The sequence below is a fragment of the Mustela nivalis genome (assembly GCF_964662115.1).
Source record: "Mustela nivalis genome assembly, chromosome: X".
NCBI classification, from domain to species: Eukaryota; Metazoa; Chordata; class Mammalia; order Carnivora; family Mustelidae; genus Mustela; species Mustela nivalis.
The window spans coordinates 99,941,223-99,966,178 of NC_139040.1; the positions used below are offsets into that span (position 1 = coordinate 99,941,223).

General features: G+C 48.3%; 1 protein-coding gene across 1 annotated transcript in view; it reads right to left on the bottom strand.

Moving 5' to 3' along the window:
* Positions 1-644: 644 nt before the first annotated feature.
* TSPAN7 (tetraspanin 7) overlaps positions 645-24,956 on the bottom strand; it is a 121,730-nt gene continuing 97,418 nt past the window's right edge. The window contains exons 2-8 of the mRNA XM_082717909.1: positions 23,102-23,290; positions 19,323-19,397; positions 16,736-16,831; positions 15,177-15,332; positions 9,377-9,460; positions 1,881-1,956; positions 645-1,629 (exon numbers count right to left, since the gene is read on the bottom strand). Of these exons, the coding sequence (XP_082574035.1) occupies positions 1,888-1,956; positions 9,377-9,460; positions 15,177-15,332; positions 16,736-16,831; positions 19,323-19,397; positions 23,102-23,290 (669 nt within the window). The 3' untranslated portion in view covers positions 645-1,629; positions 1,881-1,887. The remainder of the gene's footprint in view (positions 1,630-1,880; positions 1,957-9,376; positions 9,461-15,176; positions 15,333-16,735; positions 16,832-19,322; positions 19,398-23,101; positions 23,291-24,956) is intronic.

Sequence of the window (24,956 nt, forward strand, 5' to 3'; positions counted from 1 at the left end):
CTCTCTGCCTACTTGTGCTCTCTGTCTTGTCAAATAAATAAATAAAATCTTAAAAAAAAAAGGAAAATACAGATCGCAGATAATCTATACTCCACCTATTGCTAAAATGCTTAAATCAAGCGTATGGATTCCATACTTTAGTACAAACCAGGGCATGAGGACGACTGCATGGTCTGATGTCATCTCTTCTCCAGACCGAGTTTCTTCAATCCAGACAAGAAAGAAGGAAAGGAAGAATGCTCATTTGAAACAAGGAAGGAGAGAATAGGTGTTCATTTCCTCTTTTTTTTTTTCTTGCAAATGATGTTGTTTTGAAGGCTTTGCTGAAATCTTTCTGCCTCTAGCCTGCAATAGTATGAAGCTTCTATTTTCGCAGCCAATGATACATCCTGCTCATGATAAATGATTCAAGCTTCTGAAATGTCCATAAAGAAGTCTGACCCTTTGGCTTTTGCACCGCCCAAGGTTATTTCGGTAGGGTGGGCACATGCATGGAAGGGTGGGCGTGAGCATGGAGGGGTGGGCCCATGCGTGGAGGGCTGTGGCAGCGCGTAAGATGATCCACTCCCAATCCCATGGAGCAAGGCGAAGTGGAAATATGTGCGTAGAAGCTTACACGATAAGCAAAGAACAAAACACAGTAATTTGTAATGATTCTATTTATTAATACATGTATCACAAATGTTCACAATATCAATGCATTCTTGTTGGCATGCTAGACAGAGGCATTGTTTAAGATCTTCTAAAAATATTTTGACTTTAGTTCCCCCTTTACACTCATTTTTAAACTGATTTGCTGAGGTTCTCGATGTCCGTAATGTTGATGCAAAGAAAAAAATACAGAAAGAAGTAAAGGAACACAAGAGCAATTAATTGGGGAAGAACAGAAGTGATACTATTTCCTTCACAGGAGGCGACAATACAGCTTGGTAAAAGGATTATATAGGTTTCATCCAAAAGTCATGGGGGTCACTAAACCGTCCACACGTGCCCAGGCATGTAACAATAATGAGTCAGGAGGCCACCTAACGCTCAACTGTGTCCTTCATGCATGATGCAGGCTTTTTTCTCCTCACGGATGGTTACTGATGTTTCTCTACATATCTTAGGCAGCCTGAAGAAGGTAGGAACAGAGTCTTAGTAAAGGGAAAACCAAACCAAAAGGAGATTAAGCCAAAAGAACAGAGCGCTATCAGCCTATCTACATCAAGGGGTATGGGGTTTCACTCATGATGAAGGGTGAGCGGGAACCTTCCACACTCCATGCAGGGCCCAGCGGGGCCAGGGGTGGTGTGATAACCAGTCACCTACAATGAGCTACAGTCGGACCAAGTACAGATGGAGGAGCTGGCACGCAGGGGGCCTCAGGTGGGGTCCACTAGGACTGGATGCAGGGAACCTGGCTACACTCTGGCACGACGGGGCTTCACAAAATGGAACGCTACACGGGATGCGGGCTGGAAGGCGGAGTGGAGACCGCGTGGGCAGGTCACTGGGGTACTGGCTGGGGGATTAGGGAGCGCGGGGTGGGTGTGTTAGGTGCTGTGCTCTAACATCCTCTGGAAGTCTTTCGGAGAGTGCTGTGGTTCGTTTTTAAGACAGGTCTCTCATTCCATCGTGCTTGAAAGACTGTGGGAGAAATGAAAACAAGTGAGTGACTTAACAGGGACTTGAAGGGAACAAGCTACAGGGAGCATTCAGATGTTTCATACCCCGCCCCCCTCCCCCGCCCCTGAGCCACAGAAGCGAGGTTTCAGCGCTTGCGCAGGTGGTGCCGAGCTCAAGTAGCTAAGTGGCTGGGCGGAACCCTTGCCCCTCTGCAGGGCAGCATGTGCCCCAGAGGGAAAACCCTGAAATTAAACACTTCTGCATGCACTCACCTTCTCCTTACACCATCTCATACTGGTTGGCCGTGATGAACCGGGACAGACAGCAGGCCAGCAGCATGCCAATCAGCTGTTTCCAGGAGAGAAAGGAAGACACAGTCTGAAGTCCCTGAACTGCACACTTCCTTGACCCCCCCAGATTAATTTTTAACAACCAAGGGCTTTTGTATGCAAATAAGGAAAAGGGCACTAACGAGAAAGATCAAACGTGATTTCACTGGTGAGATCCACGACTTACAGAGTCTGACCACTAGGGCAGGACAACTGGAGTTTCCAGAACTGGCCATAAGGTTCCAGTCTAGCATGCTCTGGCTGCTTAAAAACAACTTTTGACACATAAGCAGTATTACGATTGGTCCATATGTAAAAAGAGTAGGAGAAAAAAATGGAAGGACCACAGAATCAGCAAGGTATGCCCCAAAAGGCCAAACACGCTCATTCGGAAGATATCTCAACACAGTGTGATCCCTTAGGCATTCATGGCCAATAGGATCATCACTCTTTCATTGAGGCAATGAGACGCTATTCTTGACTGAGTTTGCCAGTTGAGGTAAGAAAGCCATGGCTTGAGAGCTGTAGGTGTTGGATTAGGGGAAAAGGGACATCAAGGCTTAAACTTCTCTTTGTCTCTAATCATGTAGATATTTTCGGCCTACATCTTGGTTTCCACTAAGACATGCGGACTCTGATGCTCTGGGGGCTGGCGCCCAATGCTGGTGCGTCCACAAGCCTTCCGGGTGAGAGAAACAATTTATCCAGGCCACGTGGTCGCCCTTATTTTACAGGTGGGACACATGCAGCCACAGCAAGTCCCACTGCGGCTCAGGGCAACCCCTGAAACACGGCTACCTCTCTTGCTGAAATCCCAGATTCTTATCTTCATTTTTAAAAGTAAAACTAACCTGTGAAATATAAAAACCGTAAGTTCCATCAGGTGAAGAAAAATCACCACCTTATTGGACTTCCCCTATCTCCTACCAAGGCTTGGGCCACCATCATTTTTGTGCCATAAAACATATAGTATCCTGCCCAAACCACCAAATCACCACAGGAACCATGGCTGTAACCTCCAGAATTCTGGGCCACATGACACAAATTAACTGCCCCCCCCCAACTGACTGTAAGGACTTTGAACCTTATAGTTTCTCCCTTTTCATTAGAACTGCTAATTTCTGGAGCCAACTTACACCAGAACACACTTGATACTTTTTAAGAGGGGAGGGGTGGGGAAGGAGAGAAAGTGCAGGTGGGGAGGGGTAAAGGGAGAGGGAGAGAGAGAATCTCAAGCAGGCTCTACACCCTGCACAGAGCCCCACTTGGGGGTTAATCTCATGACCCTGAGATCATGACCAAAGCCGAAACCGAGTCACACGCTTAACCAACTCAGCCACCCAGGCGCCCCTAACACACTTGATTCTCCTAAAAATCAGATTTGGGCCAAAAAAACAAGCATGAGACATACAGCATTTTCAAGTGTATTAAGCTACTTAACCCTCACCATATCCCCGTACAATATTATCATCCCAACCTTCGAGATAAGAAAACGGGCTCAGGGGACATTAAATGATTTTCCCCCAAACCACACTGGTAGCTCACATAGAGCTTAAGTTTCCACCCTCTTTCCCCTCAGAGGAGAGCCTCTTCCCTTACCGCCCACTTCTATAGCTCAGCCTGGACCTTGCCCTTTCCAGAATCGCTCCTCGGTTTCACGCTGAGGGCTCCCTCCTGCCTTGCCCTGCACACTCTGGATGGAGGGGTTTCAGTGGGCATCTCTTTATTTGATTTCAAGTTCCTAAACTCTTTTTTGTTGTAAAGCTGATCCGTTTCGTGTTTCCCTGTTGAGCTCATGTGTGCTGGAAGCACTTCGGAGAGTTACCACCCCACTAAGAGGCTGGCAGTGCTCCCGTAATTCAATGCTTTCCGATGCTCCTGGCCTCCATGGCAGTGCTTGAGCCACACAGCCAGAAGACTCCTTAGGATGCTTACCTATGTCTTGTATCTAAAATCTCTGCTTTCAGGGAAGGATAGCATGTGCCTCCACCTTCCACCTTCCCCGCCCCGCCCCGCCCCAAACAGGAATAGCATCATTCTTAAGCACTGGACATACTTTGTCAGAGAAACAAGAACTTCTAAAAATATGGCTACAAATGAAAGCGACTTGCTTTTAAACTTACTGTATTTTACCCTGAAACTAATAATATGTGTTAACTAAACTGGATGAAAATAAAAAAATTTTTTTTAAAAAAAGATGTTTTTCAAAAAACAAAAAACCAAACCCTACCAAACCAAACCAAACCAAACCAAAAACCCTACTGTGTTTTCTATTTCTCGGGCAAGAACATACCTTCTGTTTGCCCACAGAAGAAGACAGATTTTTAAAGTTATTTTTTAACATCTGCTAAGAAATTTGTTTTCCTTAAAAAAAAAAAAGCATCCTGAACTGAGGATCATAGAAGCTATTTGAAAACAGTATTTTACACACACTGGCTTTTTTTTTTATTTAATTCTAGTGTAAGAAAAACTAGGATTTGGGGTGTAGTAGGCATTTTGGGATTCTTCACAGGGTTGTGGATTTCAAATTTGCTCTCATGTTTTTACCATATTTGAGAGAAACTTCACCCTCCCACCTCCATAAGTACCAAGTTAATGGAAAGTCAGGAGCTGGGCGGGGAGGGTCCCATACTTCATAGCAGCTGTTACCGGGTGATTTCTGGGTACGTGACAGGAAGCTGTTTAGCCAAAGTCAGGGCCTCTGCCTCAGTGTGAGTCAGGACAAACACCTGCGTGACACTAGACCCAGTTCCTCTCTGTAGCCAGAAAAGCCCAGCCTTATTTTGACAAAACCTTGTTTCACACTAACTGTATGGGAAAAGCCCCTCAAAGAGTCTTGCTGGTGTGTAGCAAGGCTGCAGGAAGCAGGCACTGGGCTAGACTTCCGCTTTAAGCCCCGGATAGAGAGGGAAAAAGGGGGCTGGTCTCTCATGCTGGAACCCCTCAGGATGGGGACCCCAGAGGCACCCCTCGCCATTCCCGTGGCCAGTGAAAGGCCTGCTGTCTGACGGCCTCCAGAGTTTCAGATCAGATTATTTATACTTCGTTGACGAAGACTTTATAATTCATCTTCATCTAGTTTTTTTTGAGGTTACATTTTATTTTTACCACTGTCTGCCTTGTTAGTACTATATTCTGCTTTCTTTTGCGTCATGGGGACCTCTAGGACATTTTGCCGCTTCCAGAACTGAGAAGCCAGAGAGGCGGAAAGAGAAGAAAGGGCCTCTACTTAACAGAAGGCTGACTCCAGACTTTGTAAAGGCCCTCCCACAGAGACAGCCTGCGAGGTCTGAATGCCGTGAAGCTCGAGCGACATGGGTTGCCTCACAGGGGCCCTGCAAGTCACCAGGGACCCGGCAGATGCCAAGAGGTGGGAGAGAGGAGCGCGAGAGAGGTGGGGCCCAGGTCAGCAAAGACTAGAGAGGTAAGGGGCGATGGGCCGAGGGCACTGTCCCTGCCATCGCCATGGGAGGTAAAGGTGGCCCAATTCCTGATTCCTGTCCACAGAGAGGACAGCAGAGTTGTAAAGGCTACTTTCTGAACAAGCAAGCGACAAGCAATAGGTCAAAAGCTTAGATCCTTGTAATGCGGGGGCGGGGGGGGGGTTGTGCGGATGACCGAGGTGGGGGTTCCGTGTCATTGGCATGCGCCAAGGAATCTGGTTTGACATAAAGCTGTATAAATGCTATTCAGGACCATCTCGGGCTCTGAAGAAACTAGGGAAATAAGTAAAGAGCTCCGTTAGCCTTCTTTGGCCACATCTCATCAAGGCTGTGAACAGCTTCATCCAGACCTCTACATGGAAAAGGTCAGCAAGTTCCAGAAGAGAGTTCCTTACTCATAATGAATCATCCCAGTAGCCTGTGCTTCCCGGGGGAGGCCCCGAAGGGGTGCGGGTCAGGCGATGGATGGATAGGAGGAGGATCTGTATTTTTTGATGAGTACCTTTTCCCTTTCAATTTCACAGACTCCCCCATTTTGTTATAAAAGCACAGAACAAGTTCCCTTTAGGTGCTTCCTGAGGCAAAACCAAAGGTGATCTCTGGTGGCAAAAGCAGTCCGGGTGGAGAGGTCAGAATTGTAAGCTTGGATCTTGAGCCCAGACTCAAGCAAGCCACTCAACCGTCCACTTCTGGAAAATAGCTCTACTGTCCCCATTCAGGACTATTCTGGGATGTGGAGGATTAATCCAGCCTAACACGTTCCACGTCCAGCAAGGCTGTGTGTTTGTGCACACTAGATGTGGGAGCGTTGCCACTCCCCATTTGCAACCCACAGTAGAAGCCAACCAAGGTCAAGGGCAGCGTCACAAATGGAGTAAGTGTCAGACACCCTCAGCTTTGGCACTGGGTCATGTTAAGGGCGGGAGATGGGGTGCCCTCCACAAGGGCACATGTGCACACAGTCACACTCTGCCTGTGTGTGTCTCCCTCTCCAAGCTGTCTTGAGTGAGAGTAGCTGCCAAAAATGCAGGGAAGAGGTAGCCTATCCAAACACTCAACTTCCTGCTAGGAATGAATTCAGAGGGAGCAGGACCTGCCCATCGAGTATAGACAAATGGGTTTTCCCTTGATAGGGCGCAGGCCATGGGAGCCTGTAAGAGAAACATGAAATGTCTGCGCAAATCCTGCTGCCCAGAACAGACCTCAAGGGCTTTCAGTTGGCTAAAGGAGCTAACCAGGGACAGAGGTTTTGTGCAGTCTGTGGAAAGGCTCGGCTCGGCTCGTCCGCCTTGTACTCTATAGTACCTTTCCTTTCCGACACAACAGATGAGCAAGGCCAGTTCTTTTCCACAGATGATAGTGTGGCTGTGGATGTCAGCAGAGCAGGCGAGGGGAAGGGCAAGGAGTGGGTGGAGGTGGGTGAGGAAAGGGGAGGAGGAAGGGAGAGGAGAGGCAGAGGGCAGAGAGAGAGCGAGAATGCGTGACAGAGTTCTGTTCTTTCCTACCGACTTTGGCCTCTCCTCAGTAGAACCTCCTTTAGTACAGGTCAGCCAACATGACTGATTCACCTAAATCAGCCAACGTTCGCTAGGTTTTGCTCTGGTACTAGTCCTAAAAATTCTGAGCACAAAATTCTGGCTAAAGCTTTGGTTCTGGGTCATTGACCAGGACCAGTGTGGCTGGTTCTTCCTGAATTGGCAGCTGGTAAGTGGCCGCCGCTGTCCCAGAAAGGCCTTGGATCTACTGGTATCTGGAAGCCAAGCTCAGCTGCCGGGACCCCCAAGGCTCCTAGCACATCCCGCTAGTGAAAGGCAGCTACGGCTCTTCTTTGCCTGCTTCCAGCTGAGCATGGCAGGTCTCAAGTCTCCGCCTCACTGCCCCTGTCTGGTCCTGCGGGTGAATGGGATTGGCTAGGCGATGCCCCTGGGCTTTGTGTTCTGTTGTCTTAACCCAGCAACGATGTGGTACTTTGATGAGCCCTAAAATCTCTGCAGAGTTTCTGTGTGGGGGTTCCCTCAGGGACACTGGCCCCTCTCTCACTACCCCAGAGGGTCACAGAGCAAACTCCACAATCCCCACGTTGGGCATTTCTTCAAGGTTAGGACAGACAGTTTCATGCTCATCAAGCGATTTGTCTAAAGTAGAAATGCCTCCCCTCCCCTTCATAGGGAAGCATGAGAGAGAAGAAGAGAGGTCTTCATCGGATTCTTCATGACCTGGCTCACTTCACTAATGAAAACGGGAGAATCACCCATGCCTCTTATGGCCGGGCAGGAATATTCTTAGATCACATAACTTTTTATCCATGAGATTCCAGGCTCTGTGAGGCTCCCTTCTCCTCATGGAGAGAGTACTGGCATCAGGTCCCTTTGTGGTTCTAGGAGAGCCATTAGGGGAAACTTCACCTGTATTCCTTCCTCTGAGGGGACTGCTGTCCCCGGCCACCAAGCACACGTCTGGCCTGTCAGTGACATCAACATGACCCTGCATATGCATGCACAGATGAATATGCAAGCTCCCCAGTGCACCTTGCACGTCTAGCTCGGACGTGGGTCCCGGATCCCCTGACACATCTCTTGACCTTTACAGATGCCTCCCTGAAACACAATAGCTGTCGGGAAGAAAGTCTGGGGCAGCAACTCTTTGGGAAACATCTCTGGAGACGAAATGGCATGGTTTGTGGTGCCATCTTAGTTTGCATGTTGGCGTGTTGAGGGTGTAATTCCCTTCATGGGCTGCCAACAACGAAGAAGCATGGTAAAAGACCACAAGGAGCACACACTCCCGTGGGATGAGTCCACATGCTCTTGTGAGATGAAATGTCGCCTAGGTTTTCGTCACTGCTGAGGAAGAAGTTTGTCAACTGACCTGCGGTGAAACCCTTTCTTTGCAAAAACTACTAGGGCCATGTTCTAGTCCTTGATCTAAGTGAGGGTGACACACATATGTTCACATTGTGCTGGTTTGTTAAGCTGTGCATTTATAATTTACGTACTTTTCCGTCTATGTGTATTTCAATTAAAACGTTTGAAGAACGAACTTGGCTAGAATGAACGTGCGCCTACACTGCTAGGCAGGAAGGAAGGAGGTGCGGGGGGCAGGGAAAAGGTAAGTATAGTCCGAGAGAGCAAATATGGAATTCAGGCAGGGGAAATTAGAGTGGTGGAAACATTACCGAGAGAACGTTAATTGGGCTTTGTTGGAAAAATGATCTGTTGGTCTGAAAAAATTTGGAGTTAAACATACACCAAGTTTTCATTTGGTTGTTAAGTATACATGCCAATCCTCCCACCCAGAGCTCTGTCGTCGCAGTAATGTGACCATTTGGCCGAGAGATCAGACGCCTGTGGGGTACTGTGCTGCCGGGCTGAGGTGGGCCAAAGTTGAGAGTCAGCTTAATCGTGTTCTATCCATGAGTCTGCGTGGCGCACTTCGCTGGCAGAATGACTTCTCCTGTTATTTTAGAGAGGCTGGATGGAGATAAAGGGCTGCACAATTTCAAAGACAAGAATTCCGCTTCCATCGTAAGGAACCGTAGTCAAACTTAGGATGAAAGTAATGATCGCCAGACAAAGTTCGCTAACTGTAGGCTTGCATAATCAACAGGAACGAAGAACAAAACAGGGACAGGTCAACCAGGAAAAAAGAGCCTCCCCCCAAACCCAGATCAGCCATTTGACGTTTCGAGTTGTTTATGCTCCAATTAAGCCAGCGCTTGGTTCAGTTAACCTCCATTTGACCTACAGAAGCAGCAAGTTGTTTTCTGGAGCTAGTCATTAGTTGAACTGTAACCGATATTCCCTTGATGGCAAAACTTCATTTAAGTTGAAGAAGAAAAATCAATAAACAGATGACCTGAGGACTAATGAGCAAGGAGCTAACCCCATCTATCAGCCTCTCCCAAGGCCCAGGGGGGCCAGGCAGGGAGCCCGGCGAAGGAAGCCAGGGCAGGAGGCTGGGGAAGGCCAGGCCTGACCGCACAATTACACAGCCTACCTGGGAGAACGCAATTCCAAAAGCCACTCCGGCGATGATTCCCATGTTGGTCTCCATGAAACTGGTCACCAGATCATAACAACCCTGCAAACAGAGAGAGAGAGAGAGAGTGTGTGTCAGGGCCTCAGAGACACATTTCACACCCAGGCCAGACTGAGCTGTGTTAACCTGCAACCCTAGCCAATATACACTCCAACCCGCAGTCGGCAAATCCAGCTGCCTCTCACCCTAGGAACTCGCTAGCATTCTGTCCAAACTCAAAAAAGGGAAAATTTCGAACATAAGTAAAGGTACAGAGAGTAGTACTGTGACCTCCCGAGTGACCCTTTCTCTAACCTTACAATGAACATGTAGCCAATCTGGTTTCATTTAAATCTCAGCTCTCCTCCCCTGGCTGGTCTATTTTAAAACAAGTCCCAGATATGTCGTTTCATCCAGAAATGTTTCAGCGGTAGGATGAAGTGTAGCAGGACATCTGTCAGACCTATGAAACAAACCCGCAGACTTCGACCGTACAGAAGCATTCCACATCCTTGCACAGGAAGACTCAGCATAATAAACATGGTTACTAGCATTTTGATAACAAGTGACACAATCTTAGAAAAGTAAGTGAAATCATCAGGTTGTGGGGTGGTGAATGCCTACTACCTTTATTGTGTTTTGGGGTTTTTCCTAAGGAGACGATTAAGCTTTTTTTTTTTTTTTTAAACACGGAAAAACCTATGTTTTATAGTCCTCCTTTCCATAAATTTACTATGGGACCTTGAACAAGTCACATCTCCTTTTTTTTTTTTTTTAAGATTTATTTATTTTGAGAGGGGGAGACAGTGGGGGGAGTGGCAGAGGGAGAGGAGGAGAGAGAGAGAATCTCAAGCAGACTCCCTGAGATCAGGACCTGAGCTGAAACCAAGAGTCGGACGCCTAACTGGCTGAATCACCAAGGCGTTCCCTCACTTCTCCTTTCTAGGTGTCAATAACTTCGTCCATAAAATGAAGTGAATTTTCCTTTCACATACAATGAAATCTCCAACTGCTGTGATTAAAACCAACACCCATTTTTTTTTTAAATTTTAAAGATTTTATTTATTTGTCAGAGAGAGAGAGGGAGCTACAGTGAGCACAGGCAGACAGAATGGCAGGCAGAGACAGAGGGAGAAGCAGGCTCCCTGCCGAGCAAGGAGCCCGATGCGGGACTCGATCCCAGGACGCTGGGATCATGACCTGAGCCGAAGGCAGCTGCTTAACCAACTGAGCCACCCAGGTGTCCCAAAACCAACACCCATTTTATCAATTTCAATGTTAGTGTAATACTGATAAAGTCAATCACCTTTCTTTAAAATAAATGATCTGGCTGGAGTTCAACCAGGTTGCTAAATAAGTTTGTTTGCTGTTGTTATTTGGGATTACATTTTATCAACCTGGTCCAAGTAGGAAACACCAAATTTTGTGTATCGCCCATAATGCAAAGGCACAAGCTGACTCTTCCTGTTAAACGCCCGACAGGTTGAATTCTCTCTCTCTCTCTCTCTCTCTGTGTGTGTGTGTGTGTGTGTGTGTGTGTGTGTGTGTGTTTATATGTATATTTATTTGAAACTGGGCCAAGTCAGCCTAGATTTCTGAACTGACTTATATAGTCTCAGAAGACATGTTTTTTTTTTCTAGTTTTCTGAAAAACGGCTTCTACTTGAATATATAAGTCTGCAGAAACCAAGACATTAATTTTATAAACAGGGTAAAAAGAATTCTTGTTTATCAAGAAAGGCACACTAAATTGCAATGATATCTGAAGACCACACACACACACACACAAAAGAAACCATGTCTCCCACACTGGAATTCAAAATTACCAATTTAACATTTCTCAGAGCTTAGGAAAATTCTACCAGTGCTGTAGCTTCTAATAAGTGATATTTTATGCGTCTGCAGTCTGTCTGCAGAGAAGTGTGTTGACTTAGCAGCAGCGCTCTGACAACGTGCTTTCAGTGCAATGGGCCGACTGTACTCCTTGGTTAGCTGATGCAAATGTGAAGCCTGGAGGCGGGTGGGAAAGGAAATCTGCTTCTACTCACGAGAGATTTTGAAATTTGATTCTCCCTTTGTAGTAGAAGACTGCTTGCTGATTTCATTTTTACTAGTGAAAGTATCTGTCATACTACTTTTCAAAAGGTAGTGGAAGGGAGAGCAGGTTGGGTTAGGAAGAACTCAATGCAAGAAGAGACATGGGTATTGGAACACTTTCCCGGACGGTACTGGCTAGGGCCGTGTTTTGCCCAGGTGGCCATCATGACCTTATCTTCTCCCCCCCACTGATGGTTGGGCTGAGAGATGAAGTTCATTCAGTCCAACGCCAGTGGTAGGTCACCTCAAGATACGGAAACCCAAACCCAACAATAAAGACCAGAGAAAAGCAAGGCAGGTGATTTTCTCACTCTATAATATACATTGGCATAGGTATTTTTCCTATGAACTTCAATTCTGCATGTAAGCGGAATATATTTTTCTGACATATGATTTCTGTTCCGTTTGTAGGAGACTCGGAGCAGAGTCAATCACATTTTTGGTAAGCCCACTCCAACCAGCAAGAGCAACTGGAAACATGCATCTCTGCCATTAGTGCAACTGTGACAAAATCGTTCTCTCTCAACGTTGCTCCTCAAAGTGGAGATCTTCCAGGGGCAGCAGCATCCCCTGAGAATTTGCTAGAAATGCAGAATCTGAGGCCTCCCTCCAGACTTCCTCCATCAGAATCTGCCCAATCCCTGGGTTATTCATTTTTAATGAATTTTAATGAATGTGACCACTATCTCTAGAGTTTCAGCTGCCCATTAAAGCTTGAGGAACACTCTTCTAGAAGAAAAGTTCTCCCATGGCTTTTCATTCTAAAGAAGACAGCAAATTAATGAATCCTATCAGTAGGACGGTTCCTTAAAATGAAGAGATGAAAGTGATTTCGCTTCTTTGCCATTGTGTAAACAGTGTAAGATCAAGGTTGAAATCAATACTTTCCGCCTCTGGATTCCTCTGTTTACGAGGTGGGACCCATGAGCCCATTCTCCAGATCTCAGCTCAGATCTGCAGAGGGCAAGGCCATGTTTACATTCTACCTCATGTTCCCTACTACACTGTGATCTTATCTGCCCACAACAATCTCTTTTCATTTCCTCAAATGAAAGCCTGGTGGTCAGGCATGAGAGAAACCTACAGAGACCTGCTAAGTGTCCTAGGAAACATTCAGAAACAGAACAGGTCCTTGGCTTGCCCTCTCTGCATGTCGAAACCAACACAGTCACGGATGGGAAATATCTCTCTTGCCCTCGCTCTTAAAAAAAATGTCAAGAATTCGAGGGAGCAGGGGCCCAGTTAGTGCTGTCAGCCACGTGAAATGCAGACGTTTCAACATCCTGCTGGCAAAAACAAAATAAATCCTGTCCCCTACACAAAAAAATAAATATCCTGTTTAGCTAGTCTCACCTCCCTCCTGCTTCTCTCCCAGGGACTTGAACAAGGCAGGTTGCACAGGCTGCCAGGTGAGAGCCAAGAGTCATCTTTCAGTGCTATTAAATCGTAGGGTTCAAGACATGAAAGGATCCACAGGGATTAAGAATGTCTGTATTCTAGATAGCACGATTCTGTGGAACGACAGGGGCAGTGCTTAAGCCTCCTGGGGGAGGGAGTCAGGAGAGGGGGGTTAACATTTATGAGTGTTTCCTATTAGGTATTCACCCCTGCCCTATCTCCTGCGTTTTACAGGTGAGGCCTCCGAGACTTAGACCTGGGCCTTCATTTGTCTCAGAGGTCCCCATGGGCATGAAATGAGCCTCAGTAGGCAAATTTCACTCTTTCCTCACTTCTCCACAGAGAAAGCCAGGTTGAAGTTAAACCCCCTTTCCAGGTATCTGAGTTGTCCCGGAAAATGTAAATCAAGCAGGATGGGTGTGTGTGTGTGGGGGAGACAGGGAGTGAGGTCACTTTGCAGGTTATCAATGAATGAAATGGAAAAAAAAAATGGTGCCCTATCTTTCTTTCTGGGAAGAATTCTAAAGATCATAGAGATGCACTATAGGATAGGATTCGAAACATGCCTTTAAAACTAACAAAGATCTTCCCTCTGAGGATATGCTATATCATTCCTGATAAAGGACAGTGTGGTAGAGAGGGAGACAAACCTCACCACCTCCCTGGTGCTGTTTGCACTGTAGCTGACATTGAACATCACACTTAATGTTTCTCTGGTCCTTACTCAGGGCCAGGCCCTGTGTTGTAGCAACTATCTCGTTCTGTCCTCCTACTGATCCTAAGAGGCAGGAATGATCATCCCCTTTTGTAGCTGAGAAAAAATGAGAAAATATGACTGAGAAAGGTCACCCCTAGTAGATGGCTAAGCCGGAATTGAAACTGGAGTTGGACGCCATAGCCCATGCCCCTGAATTTTAGATCCCCAACTTTCACAAAGGGAAAGGAAGTTTGGGGGTAAAAAAAGATGACCCAGTCTGATGGGTGCTGCATCCACAAACAACCTCCTGGGGCTCTGTCATGCTCGGACCTCACTGCCTTGGAGCTGGGTATGGTCGGAGCTTCGTAAAATGGCAGCATGAGGACATCTCTGGGGGCTCAGTGGGGCTGCCCATGAAGAGACCAGAAGTCACCTTACCAATGAGACACAAAGGAAGGCTCAACCTTTGGGTTCATAAGAAAATTCCAAGAGGAAAAGATGTCTTCTTAGCTAAGACAAGAAGCAGTCAGCACGAAACATCTGACCGCATCGCGTCCATAACAGGTCATAAGCCCAGAATGACACAATGAACTTCTAGAACGTCAACAATGCTTTGCAGCATTTATGCTACAAATACCAACATTAAATGGGTAAAATACAGAAGCCATCTCTTAACGTTCTCATCTTGAGAGGATGGCTACTGTCTATGAATTATTCAGCAGTTGGCCCAGATCGCATCAAGAGTTGAAGACCTTGGAAGAATAGAATTTTATCTGAGTCAGAAAAGAAAACTGACCCGATAGCTGCAGAACAGCAGGTGAAGTCAACAGAGGGTTGGTGTTTTCCTCCCTTCTGTTCTACCAAAACATATTTTCTATGTGGCATTTCTCTAAATCTTTCAGACTACGGACACAGCCTTCAAACCTGTCTTATCATGCCTTCACCCTATTCTCTGTGAAGTGGAAGACAGAATTGGTCTTCCTCCTGATGACTGAAATTCTATTTCCCTCATTTTCACTACCGACTACCTTTCCAATGTCTTTTAGCCAGTTCTCTCTCTCTCTCTCTCTGATTTCTTTGGGAGTCAGGATGCTGACAGTGAGTTGAAGCGGAGTTGCTGATTTCTTTTCCTCAAGCAGAGAATACCTTAAAATAAAGGCCACCATCCTGACAGAAGCAGATGTTGTCTGTCAACTCTCATCCCCCTTCGTGCTAAGGACTGGCACCCAGCTGTGAAGAACCCCATGTTTAGAAGGTAGATTGAGCAGGAGAAAGACAGCCAGGAAGAAGAAAGGCCACAGTCCCTGTCTGACATCAGCCCAGGTGAGCAGGAACCGTTGCTCAACCTCCCTCTCGGTGCCTGGTTTCTTTCTGCTGAGTCACAGGAGCTCCTTCAGCAGTGGACGGCCTCGGGTGCCTCGTCCCAGACAGGGAAGGGCCCCAGGGAAAGACTCCGCCCTCTCGCCAAGACTACCATTTCTGATCCATTTGACACAGTTTCACAGAAGCACAGCCACCAAAAGCCCCCCGGCCTCCAGCCCCCTCAGCCTTCACCATGGATCCCGTCAGGGCTGAGAGCAAGCCTACCTTCTGGTTCACTTTGGTGGCAGCCACGGTCAGATTGTGCAGGTCCTGGGGGTTGCAGTCGGTTTCATTCATGCAGCAGCTCGGGGGGATGCCGTGCTCCAGGAAGTAGGGGCTGGTGCTCCAGTTGGTGTAGTTCTGCACGCCGCAGCAGCTCAGCTGTCAAGGGGGCAAGGGCGTGAATCCAAGTGTGCGGATCACAGACATCGTGCTCTCCTGCCCCACCACCCCGCGTGTGCCATTTCGACGAGGAACTTGGGCCAAGACCCTAAGTCAACAGGCACAGCTTTGGTGAGGAAAGGTGAGCTCCACGAACGCTCGTACTCACTGGGAAGCCTGCCTGAACTGAGAGAAGGAAGCCAGCCCCAGACTGCATATGGTGTTGGCTTTCTTACCACGTCCACAAAGTAAAGCCGGGTTCTCTGGCCTGGCTCCGCACGGAAATCACCTGTGTGGACTGGCTGCTATTCCAGGTACGGAGCGACTAAACCAGGCTTCTTGGTGGGGAAGCCAAGATAAGAAAGGCTTTAAAAAGCTCTTTTTAAGGCTTATAGATCATAGGATCTATGCCAATAAGCAAATGGTTAAGGGTGGGGAGGAAGAGAGTGCTGGCGTTGGTAAGCTGTGTGTTGCCATCTGCTCTTACCAGTGAGAATTTTGAGGGACATGGCCATGCTTAGCCCTTCACAGACTACAGCTGCTTGTGTGCCTCCAGAACAGAGCTGTGTAGTCGTGACACAGACTGACGGCATGGCCCTCAAAGCCTAAAACAGTGACCACAGGACCCTTTCCAGAAAAAGTGTGCCAGCCTCTGACGTAGAGAATGTTAGAAGAAATGGGGCAAAAGTAGAAATGAATTACTGAATCTGGGTAAAGTGTATATGGTTTCTTATACTCTGCTGTCAAGTTTTCTGGTAAGTTTGGAAGGTTCTCAAAATGCCAACAACAACAACAACAAACTAAAATAAAAATACTGCTGCTGAAGTAAAAGACAAAGGAAAACACAGAACCCGCACCCCATCCAAAGAGCTCCCTAGGTGATCCAGCTGAAGCGGGAGGATTGGGCACCAGCATCTGTCCCCCTGAGCACCTCCCGGTAGGGGACAGCTACTTCCCTCAGCTCCTCGGCAAAGCACCAGGCAGCCTGGGGCACTCCCACTCCTGCCTTGGCTTCTCCTAGGCCCACCGTTCACCCCCACCACACTGCCCAAGCCAGTAAACACAGCTCACCAGAGCGCTCCACTCAGTCTGAAGAAACCACTTCCAGAATGCCAGCCTTTGGGCGCCAGTGCTAAGCAAGGCTGCTGTACCTTGAGTACCTCCTTTCTAAGGCTTTGGGTGTTAAGGGCAAGCTAGCTTTCCTTGGGAGGCTCCTAATTCATACTGATGAAAGGCCAGCCACAGGCACTGGTTCCCTTGATGCTAATTACCCGGATAACTGGACCCTGGACAAAGACTGGGTGTGAACTCTTGGCAATGGAAGTGGAGGACAGAAGTCAGTAGCAAGTGCCGATGGCCCCGCGCCCCCAGTACCCCCAAGTCTGAGGCCTGACGTCACTTACGCTGCGCTGCACGTGATCCACTGCCCGGCTCCTCTCGTCATTGCCGTTGTAATTCTGCATGGCATCCGTGTAAGTCCTCAGGAAGGTGTCCTTGATCTGCAGAAGGCAGGGAGGAATACGATTCTGGTCCACTGCCACCCAGACGGACTCAGATTTGTACCGAATTCTACCCCAAAATGGCCTCTTCTGAAAAATCTCTGAATCAATGTAGGCCAGGGGGTGGGGGTGGAATGCCCTGTTTTCTGAGACGAAAGATCTCAGGAAATCCGCTGAGGGATTTATTAGCTCGGGAATTAAAAAAAAAAAAAAAAAAAAAAGGTTTTCCTCATCTGTAATCCAAAGAAAGAAGTCTGCCTCGTGGCCAGCTTCTGAAAGAGCCGTGAGAGTGAGTCCCAACCTCAGGCCTGGCTTTTCTCCTGATTTTCTTCAAATTGATTGATGGCCATCGTTCTGTCTGTAACTTTTCCTGCCCTCGCTCAGAAGAATAACAAAGGGCAGGCCACTAGGGGCGGGAAGACTGATGGCGCTGTGACCAGACACGGATCGCTGTTCTAGCATACAGGAGTGGGGCAAAACCAGCCTGCACTTAACCTGTCTTTATCGAGGCCAAAAAGAGAGGCAGAAGGACGTGAACTTTTCTTGTTACGAGGTAGTTCACAAAACCCTCTTCCTCCTCCGGGAGCACATTTGGCTGAGGGTTAACTTTCAAGCTCTCTGTTCCCCTGGAAATCCACTGAAGGGGGCATGTCAGGTGTGTTACCACGCAGCTCCCCACGTCTGGTGAGACTGCCCCCGACTGCCGAAACGACAGTGGGCTGAGTACGGCGCCAGTTGCACAGAGGCAGGCACCTTGTGGAAATACCAGGCGCTCTGCCCGTGGACCAGTGGACACTAGTCCCTTGGAGCTTCTAAGCCAAGGTGGATACCGCACCTGGCTGTGTCCTCATTTCACTGCACCTGCACGGTTTCTGTGGGCTGTGAAGACTTCCGCTGGAGAAACAAGCCCTTTGCCCCTTGTCAAAGGGTGGCACCCCATCCCCACCTCCCACTCCCCTCAGGGTGTCAGAGGCACGGGTGAAAGCTGGATGAGGGTGTCCAGGCCCTGGGTATCCCTCCTCCTGCCCCCCCCCGGGGAGCCCAGTCATGGCAGCATATGGGAGGAGAGCGGGCAGGGGCTCAGCTGTGTCTGGAGTTCACACATGCGTCAGGGGCACCTCTGGGGCCGTGGAGGTCAGGACCTCATCAGGTTTCACCTCGCCTGACAATAAAAATGGGGAGTCTAATTCCAGATGCAGCACCCGTACAAAATGGGTTCTAGAAGTCGGCCTCGACACCCGAGATCTCACCTCTGGTGAGAGGAAAACCAGAGCAATGGGGAAAGGGGTAGAAGGCGCCACGAGCTAGCTCACTGGGAACCGAACTTGGCCAAGCACAGAAACAGGGTCTAGGACAGATCATGCCAGACTTTCAACAGCCTCGGTGCGTTTTCCATCTTTAACTTGCTTCCCCACCGCCCCTTTCTAACACATGCATCCCGACTTCTGGCTTTACTGCTATTTACAGGGCACAATACCAGACCGTGGGGGGGAGTTAGCTTCAGGGTAGCACGTACCCTGTCTGACCTGTCACCACTATACATGTCTGACAGGGGACACCGTGGTGGCTACAGACAGCACGATGGCATCTCGTCTCTGCCTGAGTGTCTACCCATTGTCTCAATAGAGCAGCCCCAGTGACAGTCCATGGGAGGAGGGCCACACAGGATGCAAAACAGCCAGCAATGTCCTTGAAACCACAGTTACGATCACAAAACAGCATTCAGAATTCTTTTTCTCCAGCCTCCGAAGTCTAAACCTATTACATGTCACTTCGAAACAAAGCCACGCAGGGGTGTCAGATCATGATGGTCCTTTCCTCTATTCCCCTCACCACCACAGAGTAGCAGGGCTCCTCACTCCTGGGCTGGCAAGGGGTGGCTGCCAGGACTCTGGGGAGGGAAGAGGGGAGTGTAAGCTGTTTGGGGGAAATCAAGTAGTCACAGAAATCTCGTTATATAGACACCCACTTGGGCCTTTTGCCGAAGCTGCTGAGTTTTTTTTTTTTTTTAAGATTCCATTTATTTATTTGATAGAGATCACAAGTAGGCAGAAAGGCAGGCAGAGAGAGAGGAAGGGAAGCAGGCTCCCTGCTGAGCAGAGAGCCCGATGTGAGGCTCGATCCCAGGACCCTGGGATCATGACCCGAGCCAAAGGCAGAGGCTTTTACCCACTGAGCCACCCAGGTGCCCCCGAAGCTGCTGTTTTTAAGAGTATATATGATCGACAGCGAAGGTCACTGCTTTAAAACAAGGTGGAGAATCACTTCCTGCAGGAGCTCTTTCACAGAATGGAGTGAGGATCCACACCTAAGATTTCGAGTCTGGTGAAATTCCTGCATTTAGATTTTTTATTGGCATTTCACCCCCTATGAAGTGAGACCGTCGGCGACACAGCTAACCTCGCTGTGCCCCTCACACATTATAAGAGGCTTTAAAAGTCCTCGTCCCAGAAGACCCTCTAACTGCGTTCTCTGTTCTGCGTATACTTACCTCATGACGGAACACGAATCCAGAAATGCCGGCAACCAGCTCAGCCAGGAACACCAGCGACAGAAACATGGCATACTGAATGAAAATCAAGCACACGGGGACAAAGGCAGACATGTCAGGATTGGGGTGAGGGCTCCTTTGGGGTTAGGTGACTTCGCCATTTCAGGGAACCGCACAGATCCTCACCTCCCCCAGCCAAAGCGGAGAAAAGGTTTAAAAATACTCTTGTCCAGATTTCCCTACATGAGCCTCAATATAGAAATGTGTCTGTTTAATATGCATAAGTATTGTGGGCCACACACGCTGAGAAGAGCTCATCCGCAGACTCAGCTCAACCAGGAGAAATGTGGAAGGGCTTTTTATAACTCAGGTAGCTACTGTTTTTGATGTTAGAATTAGGGAGCAAGAAGGTACGCTGGGAGGAAAAGATAAGGAGGTCACAGTTCTGCCCTGTCTAGGGGGGTCCTTCCGACCACCTGCCCCATGGCGGTCGGCTGGCGTCCGCAGGCACCCTCCAGCTGCGTTCTGCAAGCTGAGCGTAGTCCCTCCACCCACGGACCCCTAGGAGCCCATTTCGTTTCCCAGCTTTTCCATCGCTGGGAAGATGTCCTTTCTCTCGGCCACAGTACTTGTAACTTCCACTCCCTGATGCTAGCGTGGCTTTCAGGAGATCGGAGAACCAGCCCAGCCTTGCTCCTAGGCAAGGGCCCTTTGGATGTGGGACCACAGCCCTGACGTGAACCTACTGCTTCTCTTCGTTTGGGTGAATCCCTGCAGTTTTCTTCAGCACGTCTCCTAAAATGGCTTCAGACCCCCTTTGTTTGCAACCGTATGGAGCTCCTGCTGACAGAGAGCCCTGAATGCACACAGGTCCACGTTCTTCCTTGATGTGGTAATTGGGCTTGAGTGCAGCACTTAGAGCCAGGGCCAGGGGCCTACTTTCCTCTCCAGCTCTGCACAGCACGTGGGGTTGATAGTGTTTAAAAAGCTAGTAAGCTACATGACTGTAAGTATCTGAAACCCTTAGTGCTTCTTATTCATTTCATGCTTCCCGTACTTTCCAAGTTAATTGTGTGTTTGTGTGTGTGTGTGCGCACGTGTGCGCTTACTTCAGGGATAAATTACAGGGTGCTTATGAGACATTAAGGGTTTCCATTTTTGTGCCTTTGAAAAGCAGATAAAAGGAAAGAGAAGGGATTCTTTTCCTACAAGGCATATGTCTTACAATCTGTTTCTTCTCATCTCAAAATGAAATACAACAGTCCTGAATGTTTGGAATGGTCCTAGGTGATGCTGTAGAATTTGGATAGACTCGACATGGTCACATTACTTACTTTAGAGTGTATATATGTGCACAGGATCATAAATTATTTTTCTCGGCCAGTGGCACATATGTTAAAAGGAGGAAAGACTGGCTTAAAAGGCCAGTTTTGTTCGAAACCTTAACAAAAGTCTCTATACACACTTATAGCACAGCCAGTAAAACAGCAAACATAGTTCTGAGTAGAATGCTCCATGTACATGACCTTGGTCTCTCAACTTAGTACACAATGCAGTGAGAAGCAGATGTGACTCACACCAGGCCTACAACCCACCAGAAAGTCCTGTGGGAAAGTAACCATCAGGAGGCAGGGGGAACAAAGGACAATTGACTACATGGTCAGAAGTTTATGGTTTAGGTCCTAGCTTTGTTGTGGGCTAACTCTTAGGAAAGAGGCAGCCACACTGGGCCTCCATAAAGTGGAAACAGTTATTTTCAGTTGCTTTGCAATTAATGAGGTTAAATGAGGACCATTAAATTCTAGACTGACAGTTAATCAAGTGATCTCTGCTCTTGTCTGCCAGATCAGCAATTTCCTGTCTCTGGGAAGTTCCCTGTTTCCAGAAGCTTCCAGAGAACAGCTGCTTCTCCTTCAGAAGACCTTGGCCAAAAGCCTACTGGTGAAAGCTTGTACTAAAGTACAAGTGGTAGGGGTCGGGTTTTCTCCATGTGAAAATACTATAGTAGACAGAGTTTGGGCTTTGGAAGGTGACATGTATGGGTTCCAGTTCCAGCTGTCCCCACACTAGCTGGGTGAAGCTGGGCAGGTTATGCACTCAGTATGGCATCTAGCAGAGAAAAGGAACTGATTTTTTTTCAAAGGCCAAAGCCAAAAACTAAATGAAACCCCCCAAAACTTTTCCCCAAAGGCTCAGGTTGCTCACGAGTGGTAGGAGAAAAAGGCAGAGTGGTTTGGAATGTCCTTTAGCAGAGTCCAGCGCACTCTTTCATACATAGGGACAGAGGCCCAGAGAGGTTACATCCCTGACATTAAAGACCTAAACCAGGTCTCCTACCTTCTTGTTTGGACAGGTGGATTCTTAGCCATATTTCTTTTCTATGCCTCTGAGGTGAATTCTCCCCCTGCTACGCATTGTACTAAATGGGATGCTCTCCGCCCCTGCTGTAGCATCAAATCACCTGGAGAGCTTTGGAGAATGTGGTGCCAGGCCCCCCCCCCCACAAACATTCTGGTTCAGCTGGCTGGAGGTGGGACCCCTCGCAAAGGTGTTTTTGAAAAGCTGTCCAGGTGATGGAAGAAGGCATGCAGAGTTGAGGACTAGACCAAAAGAGATGCCGGTGCTTGGGAGAAGCTCTAGAAGGTGGACCCAGGAGTGGAATGGCAGGTGACAGCAGCAGAAATGCCTCTGTATGGCCTCACTGTGGTTCTTCCACCAACCTGGAAGAATCCATGCTGGCCGGGCCATTGGCCTCCTGCCTGGTCTGCAGAACGGAAGGGGCCAGAGCAACCACTACCTCCACAGAGTTGTCGAGAGAGACTGCTCAGTGCCACTTGGGAAGGTGGTTCCTTTGCAGTGAGTCACCCTCTCCCCCATATCTGTCACTAGAGGGTATTCAATGTCACCCTAACCTAGAGCTAACCACAGCACTGAGGGGCTCTTCACTCTCCCCTTTCACAAAATGAGGCGTCTGAAAGAAATGTCTTTGAACAAAGTGTTCTTTTGAGAAGAGGCCTTTGCTACCTCTGATCTATAAAATCCTTTAACATTAACACTCATCGATGAAGAGCATTGGATGGTGAGTGGACAATTAGGCAAGGAGTCTACCCCCAAAATTAAGAATCATGGTAACAGCCTTGTGACAGCCTGCCCCTTACCCTTTGGGAAATATCACGCTGTGTGTGTCCTATTGCAGTAAAGGCGCCCAGCCCTGGGCCTGGTAGCCAACAGTTGGCACAGCATCAACCCTCTGTTGAGGGTTGGGGGGAGCTCTGGCTGAGCTGCTCTCATAGCTCTGAGCCGGAGTACACAGGTTGAGAGAAGAACGTGCCCATGCAGCCAAGCATGGCCAAGTTCAAGGAGGCAGAAGGTATTTCTACAGTGGGAACGTAAAGCCGAAAGGCTGTTGATGTTCCAGAGGCTGCCCTGCCCACCAAAGCTGCACGTCACACACCTGAAGAGATTTCTAAGAAGCAGTTCAGAACGAGACCAAGGCATTGTGCCAAGAGGATATAAATGGCTTCTGGAAATCACAGGCCACTGCTTTGTCACTACCTACCTCGAGGCACCAGAACCAGAATTTTTGGTGCCAGGCTGTGTTTGCGGTTGTTTTGTCCTCTACGGGAGTAAAGGGTGGATTAGGTAAGAGTCTGGACTAAAATTAGCGTCCATGCGTATTGGCTCGTGGGTGGCTTTAAGATGGGCCATGTCGCTTTCATGTGATTTAAATTTTTTCACAAAGTTGTTGAAAGAGCAGCATTATGTTGTGACAGACTCACCAGTTTCAGCATCCACGGGCTACCACGGCAGGTCGCGAAGCATCCAAACAGGCCAAAAACCACGATAGTGGTGCCAGTTCCAATGAGCACGTAGGGAGCATTTGTGGAGTTCTCAGCAATCAGGGAGATGTAGGTGCCCAGAGTGAGTTTTCCCCAGACTCCAACAGCCAACAGGATCACCCCAGTGATCTGAAAAGGCAGTGGGGGGAGGGGAGAAAAGGGACTATGAAACTGTGAAGATGACAATCAACGCTGTGATGGGGCCTGGATGTGAAGACTCACATTTCCGTGGGCAAATGGCTTTCCCGCAGGAGCCCCTGAAGCAGTGGGAAGTGTCGCTCAAGCCACCCCAGACTGAAGACACTGGGTTTTGAACAATTAGATCTGGCCCTTACACAAAGCCATATGCGGTTACCACATGGATTGGAAGTCTAGCCGACAACAAGAAACCTTTTTTGAAAGCTGTTTGTGAAAAATGCATGTTCATGCTAATACTGATCTGAGAGCCCTCCCGGGCCTGGTCAGAGGGCCACCACCCAATGCTGAGCTGCACATAAAGGCCAATAAGAATGTGGGCTGCCCTCTTCAACGGCGCATGTGGATATGGTACGTTTTAAGGACATTTTGCATGATGTTTTAAGGAGCAAGATGATTTTCTTGTCCTGTTAGAACAAAGATCTTTACAAAAGCAAAACATCCAAAGTATTTTTGAATCCCTATCAACACACTGCCTTTTTTCCCGTGATTTATTCAACATAAAATAACAGAAAAATCTGAATTGTTCCTGGAATTAGATTTAATGCGATTTGGCAAATCCCACTGATTGGTTCAAAGGAAACTGCCACAGCATGTCTGAACTGCCAGACCTTGCATCAGCCAGGACCTTACTTTCGGGAACAGACTTTGGGCCACGTCACACCTTACCCTCTACCTGTAGCAGGCCACACGACCCAGCGGCTTCAGCTGCTAAAGCCAGAGGTTGACTTTGTGTCTCTATCCCTCAGCGGGTCTCGACTTCAGTTTTCCAATAGCTTAGCCACTCGTTCACACAGATAGTCCTCTAAATGCCACCTCTTCTGACACCTTGTGAGGCTCAAAAGAAGCCTGGGTGTCCAAGGAAGCCCTTTCCCAAGTTCTGTCCCACTCTATCGCCCGATGTCCTATAGCAAATGCCTCAGCTTCCTGTCCAGCCTGGCCGTTCGAGGGAGGAGGCGTGGTGAGAAACAGGAGCAAAGCAGTAGGGTACAAATCAACACCCACTTTGCGAAGGTCTCCCCTGTCCATCAACACACTGTCCCAAGTGTGTGCTACAAAAGGAAGCAAACAGTGGGGTCAGTAAAGATGCCCGTGCCTCTTTCCTGTACACTCCGAAAAGCCCCGCGGTCTGGAGCCACGGAGATTCACTATCAGACTGTTTCTCTTTGCGGCGTGCTCCACCCATTTGGAGGAAGGGATCTGCGGGAAAAACAAGAGCTTGGTGATATTTCCCTATCCCCACCCCAGTCGCCTCTCTACTCTCTAGAACCATCACCATGAAAGAATTAAAAGCTTCCAATCAGCAAAGGATTGAGGGACTGGTGCTAGTTTTATAAGGGAAAGGTGGATGAACGTGGAGAAAGCATTTGACACTAATACTAGGAAGAACGTGGCCCAGCAGAGGTCTACCGCCCTTGAAAAGTTCCAATGGGGGATGCTTCCCTTAGTTAAGAAAACCCAGGATGGAGCCTGCCCCGCGTTTCAAATCCTCTGCTGACACCTGGTGGTTGCTAAAGAAAGTAGCTGGCTTGAACAGCCTCTTCGGCCACAGGGAAGCATAAAATGGAAACGTAAAATGCTTTTAATACACCAGAAGCAA